Here is a 6,514-nt window from a genome sequence, read left to right on the forward strand (position 1 = left end):
ATAAAACATCAAGTATTCATTATTTAATAATATTTTAAAAAATTTATACGTCATTTTATTTTTGTGTGTTTTCTGCCATAAATTAAATAAAATAGGTTTTACACTTCTTACTCACCTGCGTTATGGTCGACATCATCTGCAACCGCCCGAGACGCACCGGTGGCGGAAAGGGTTCACGACACGCCACCGAATCGCCCGCGCCCAAACCGGCCACATACGCGCAACCCACGACAAGATAGCAAACGGCGAGAAAAACAATGGCACGCTCCGGATAGCGAAAACGCGACGAGTCAATGAGAAAGGTCAGCACCTATACGCCGATGTGAGTGAAAAAGAGAAAGATTATGAGAACAAAAGATTAATTGTATTATTAGAATTACATGCATGTTTTGTTATACAATTAAACCAAACTATGGTACATGAGCTTGGGTACTAACTCACATAAATTAAATCATATTTGTTGGCAGTTAGACAAGTTAATGACTAACGACTACAGCTAGTAGCGTATCAGAACTCAGTTGAGGTGGTGAAGGCGCGCACGACTTGTAAAATATTTAATAAATTTGTAATAATTATTTGAGATTTTTGTTGTATTCTGCCTTAAGAGATCATAAGATAACAAGATTTATGATACAAAACTGCTAATATTTTATGGATTAGATAAGATTGAATTGCTTAGTATAGTTAGTTAGAATCAGTTAGTAGCATAATCGGAATTAGTTAGTTGATTAATCGGATTAAATTCGATTGGATTTGAACCAAATATAGAACGAATATGTTTGGAATTTATTAAATCGATAATTATATACAGATAATAAAGATCTTAAAAAATAAATTTGCATTTTTATTTAAAAAGTGACTAGATTAGATTAGTTTAGATTAAATCTCACTGGCTGCAATCAAAACATGATGTATAAAAGTGATTTGATGAGTTTAAGCCATATTATAAGTTAGCTAAAAAACTAGATCGGGCAAAATCTATTCGATTCCTCAACCTGTCAATATATAGTAATTTGAACTTATTTAATCAGATTATCAAAACCTCATAACGCTTAAAAGTCAAAATAAGATGTAGCTGACTTAGCTTTTTATTTTTTTTTTTTTTGTTTTTTTTTTTGTTACGATATATTTTTCTAACATTCGTTTTTCGAAAGACTCAGAATCGCAAACCATATAAAATAGTTTGAAGATTATACAAGGCAAATTGAATTCATAGATCGACCTTCGGAAACCGAATCCGAAAGCAAACGTGTGCCTGTGTATCTGATTGCTTACACACCGATGTGTTTTTCATCCATAAAGTAAAAAAAAATGAAGTAAACTCCGAAGTTCTGGAGCTCAAATCGGAGCAAGAGAATATGATTAATAACGAAAACTTGAGCCTTCTCAGGCAGAAGAAGTTTAATTCTGTTACTCGTAGGTAAAATACACAGAACCAATTAGGAAGCAACATACGTTCCCATGTTAATTGTTACGTGCCCGTCGGAACGGGTCCAGACTTTTATCTGATCAAGCAGTGTCCACTAGGTATCTGAACACTTGGATATTGTCAAACACTTTAACTTCATACTGGGTCTCTTAGGTCATAGAGTCGCCAACCGGAACTCTGGCGGGACTCTCTCTGGCGCCTAACCTAGCCATCAATAGTCTGACAAAAAAGTCTTTTTGGAGCCAATCTTCGAAAATTATTTAATACTGAAGATACAGACTAAAGCAGTTAGTCGAAGGTATTAGCGTTGCGAAGTGCTCTGAAAGGCTTAGGGAAACTGGTTGAAGGTAACCGAACAAGGACATGTCGAAATTCGCTGCTTCTTTAATTGCTCTCCTGAAAACTTGGCACACTGCGCAATAGAAGCTATTCGCTGCGTTGTAAGCAGAGTGACACATACCAACGAGGGATATGTGGAGGGTGAGAAGCCGCTGGATAAGAGGCGCAGTGAGCATTTGCAACCAAGAAGGTAGGAGTCTGTCTTAGTTTTAGTTTACCGGACCACTGTAGTATAGTGCAGACAAAAGTGGCTACTATTAAGGTGGCAACAGACGTACTGCGACGAAGTGCAGCCTCTTTCAAGGGGGTGGTATACACTCCGACAGCAGAGTGGCAATACTAGCGCTGAGTTCGATAACTCTGTTTTTAAAGCTAAAAAAGTGGTGTCTGTCGTCAATGGAAATATAATCCAGATACAGCATCATCAGCAAGCTAACGAGCTAGCCGAAGCGGTTTAGTACTTGCCCTGGAAACGAGTTTAATCTTCATTGGCATTTTGCTTTGCGCTGGTCGACAAAACGCTCCTGCGCGACTGCAAGTTCCTTTCTGACTAGTGTAGAGTGCAGATCTTCTGAACTACTTGGCTCTGCGTTGCAAAGATCGCCTTGCCGCTATCGTGAGGTTCTTGCTGGACATTGCACAAAAGGCAATCATGCTTTAAGACTAAAAATCTTGACGGACGCAAGTTGTCACAGTTGTATGCAGGAGAGTAAGATGTAAGCATCCAGGCACCTTTCTCTCTATTGTCCAGCCTTTGCAAGACCGAGTTTGATACATTTGTGTAGTCTTACTTTGGATGAACTCAGGAGACATAGCAGAAACGGACATTAAGCGACTCAACAATTTTGTAGATGACGCCCATCACTTGGACGATTTGTAAAAGTCTTGTGCGCTGTTATGTAAGAGTTTTAGACAGCACATCGGACTGGCGTTCCCAGCTGTACTAATGAGCTTCTTGTTGAGATCGTTCCAATAACCTAACCTAAGGACTTTAAAATTAATGCGGAAGCAAAACGAACTAAACTCGCCAACATAAACACCGCATTTGTTATATAAAGATACACCAAGCGAAACTAAGTTGCCGAAGTTAACGGTTTTTTCCATTTACCTTAACAATTATAGGCTCTAATTTATCGGCTCTTCTTCCTGTATATGCATATTTTCTGCCATCAAGCCTTAAGTATCTACTAAATTATGAACGTGTAATGAGTTAGGAAACATAGATCTTTATACTATACACTCCCAATCAATGTGGTGACATGCTCTTTAAGTTTTTTAATTAAGTTTGCAATTAAGAAATCTCGTTAAGTGTCGAATTTCACGCATACATATAGACATAGGCTGCGGCTTGTCATTTTTAACGCCTCTCATCTGCAACTTACTGATATTACACGGCTGGCAGGTTCAACGGAGGACAACGCACCAGCCTTACCAGCGAGCAGCGCTTTTACAAAAGCAGAAAATTGCATAGAAACACAAACATATATACATTTTTACGAGTATGTGATATAAGTGTGTGTAAGCTGCTGGCAACACAAGCTGTTGGCAGCGAGCGTTAGCAATCAGCGTTGCAGTCAGAGCTGTCATTCATAATCATTTCACTGATTGGTGACGGAGTTGACTTTTGTTGCATGCAACGCGCACACACTTAAACCCTACATACTTGTAGTGTACGAAATTATATGCTTGCATGCCACTTGGTATGTTGAGGTGTCGCTGCAGATAATGTATGTAAACATGTCGGTGTTTGTGGTTCAAATAGTTCCTCGTTCTTTGCCAGTGGTTGCTGTATTGCAGGATTTCATGCCACAAGATAACATTATCCACATCATAATCAACGGTAGTTAATGATGTTGTTGCACCCTATGAAGTTGCCAACTACACGTTTGTTGTCGCTGTCGCTTTTGTGTCGCCAACAGCGCTTATCTCGGAGTTGGCGGCGCTGTCACCCATGGAGCAATGGTTTTGTGGGGATGACATCACCTCTGTCGTAAAGTCGCTATACTCTATCTGCAGTTGATAAATGCAAAGACACTATTCGCTTGCGGTTTTACTGCAATTCGTTGCTGTAATGGTTTACCATGGCAATGGTGTAACATTTCAGTTGATGACTTTTCTTAATTACAAAACTAACCTCAAAGTTGCTTGTGTTTTGTATGAGAGTCAGTTTGGTGGCTCCTTTCTTTGTAGCAAAATATTTATGGAATCTAATGCTGAGGACAAGTGTCAAAAGGTGAAAGGAATTAGATAAAGTTTTGGTCACATGAGGTATTAGTACAAGGAGATCAGTCAAGGGTCATTACCTTTATCAATTTTGGTTCACACATCTCTAGAACACTTTAAGAGCCGAGCCACGTTAAAGTTCTGACCTTCGATAGGAAAGCAATTACTTCGACTCGGGCAGGAATCAAACTTCGGATCCTTAAATCAAATACATAGCTGGAGGATCCAAGGAATGCGTGTAAGAAAACAAATGTTCGATTCCAACAGAAACTTCGAACCATTAAAGCATATCCAAATGGGGAATCCAAGGAATGGATATCAGAAAGGAATTAGTTTGACTCCGTTAATAAGCGGACACTGAAAGCAAATGTAAATAGAGGATAGAGTTCTTGTAAGGAACTTCTTTTCACTTTGATTTCAAAATTTCGTATGTATGGGAAGTGGAACCGAAAATAGAACAGTATTTTTTTCCACTCGGACAAGACTCTGACTTGGGATCCTTAAAACATATGGAAACGGAGGATCTAAATAACAGTTATTAAAGTTTTAATATTAGCCGCTTAAGAGCGGTATCCATTATTAGAAACTTCTATTTAACATAACTTTAATTTTAGTTTCGACCGAAAGTCGAACCGATTATAGGAGGACAATTAGTTCAAATTTTGACAGACTTCGAAACCTCAAAGCAAATCGACAGAGAGGAAGGATTTAAAGAAAGAGTATTGAAGTACTAATGCTACCTGCCGAAGAGGGAAATTTATTGGACAGCAATTAATTCCAACTCCAAAAAGACTACATCTTCGAAAAGAGATGATTTAAAGAACAGGAAAATGTTATGTTACTTGCTGAAGGAAGAGCGAAAGTCGCATCGATTATAGGACAGCAATTAGTTCGATTCAGATATCGGATCTTTAAGGCGTTTGCAAATGGAAGATTCAAAGAACGGCTATGAAGGACTCATGTTACTTGCCAAGGAGAGAAATCCGTACCGATTATAGGATAGTAATTACTTCGATTCAGACATCGGATCCTTAAAGCATATGCAAATGGAGGGTTCAGTGAACGTGCTTCGAAAGTTTAATATTACTTGCTAATAAGAATCTTCTTTGTAATTTTAATTCAAATTTTTTTCTCGACTGAAAATCAAACCTACGAGGCAAGCAGACAGTCTGCTATAAGCTGTACCACTAAGGGATTACTTAAAGGATGAGCTTCCCTGAAGAGGCACTCTCGAAATATTTCTACCTAGAAGCAGACATGATTCAACGCAGTAAATGTAAGAAACTCCCAATTGGCGCAGGGTTTAGAGTTATTAAACTTGCGACTCGACCAGCTGCGATCACAACTTCCAAAGCTGACGGAACCACGGCGTTTCATGCGGGTGTGAAGAGTACTTTGCAGTAACTATGACTTAGTTCACAATATGTAGAACTAACTAACTCGATCGTAGAATTTCAAAGCTCACTGAATACCGATGTAGAAATTCCTGGTGCCTTCCGGTTACATAGCCAAGACTCTCGTAGAAATTGTAAGCTTCCCTGCATATGTCGCGCTTCAAAAGACAACAACTCTAAAGAACAATTAAAGAAAATAAATCTGAAATTAAAATTCCGGAGTATTGATATAAGCATTGAGAAGGCTTAAATGTTTTTTTAAATGGATTCCATGAGCACATATTTAGCTTGGCGGTCTTTTGGGAGTATAAAAACGTGAGTACAGCCAGCTCTAAGGTCATTGCGCTCACAGGATTTATTTCTCAAAGCTTCGCTTTCATATATGGTTATAGTAATATCACATATAATTATCGCGAAAAGCACCTATGTCATGCGGTACGAAAGCGGCGTCAAGTCAACTAGCCACAAACTCAGGCGTCAGTTGGCTCAGCATTACAAGCGTGTTCCTGCTGTTGAAAGTGGAATGACTTGTATAATATTGTTGAGGCTGAAGTTGAAGGAGTGACTATTCATCAAACAAAGCAACAAAAAGAGTATGAGCATCAACAGCAGCAACACCAACTACATACAACAACTACAGTATCCACTAACGAAGTGAAGTCATCAAATAAAGCTTTTGTTTGTGAGTTATGCCCCTTGTTTCTTGGTTTGTTGCACAGAAAAACGAACACATACGCAGGTTTTTATATACAGCTATATTACATATATATGTACACCAATACATAAAGCATTAATTCCAAGAAAATTACATCGTTAGTATGCGTAACTTCGAGCTTGTTAGTTGTTCATTTTTCAATTTGTTAGTTTGACAACACATTTGACTTTTGCAAGTGTAACACAAACACAAAAATACATATATATATATATGTATATGTGTACAGTTGTCCACAAAAAAATAGGAGTGACCACATGAGAAAAACGATTTTTTTAATTTTCTTTAAGAAAAGAGTTTTTTTTTCAAAATTTTTGAAGAATGTAATTAACTAAAGATCTATTAATACTTCCACATTTCATATTTTTCAATTAAACATAAACAAAGTTTTATATCGCAGTCTATATAAAATAAACT

The 6,514-nt window shown here is 37.9% G+C and overlaps 1 protein-coding gene across 1 annotated transcript in view; it reads right to left on the bottom strand.

Moving 5' to 3' along the window:
* Nucleotides 1-6,514, bottom strand: part of LOC108977781 (frizzled) — a 198,248-nt gene that overhangs the window by 120,998 nt on the left and 70,736 nt on the right. Inside the window, exon 3 of the mRNA XM_018947677.1 lies at nucleotides 116-310. Coding sequence (XP_018803222.1) covers nucleotides 116-310 — 195 coding nt within the window. The remainder of the gene's footprint in view (nucleotides 1-115; nucleotides 311-6,514) is intronic.

Source organism: Bactrocera latifrons, unplaced genomic scaffold (genome assembly GCF_001853355.1).
Source record: "Bactrocera latifrons isolate USDA-ARS-PBARC rearing strain unplaced genomic scaffold, ASM185335v1 scaffold_95, whole genome shotgun sequence".
Lineage (NCBI taxonomy): Eukaryota > Metazoa > Arthropoda > Insecta > Diptera > Tephritidae > Bactrocera > Bactrocera latifrons.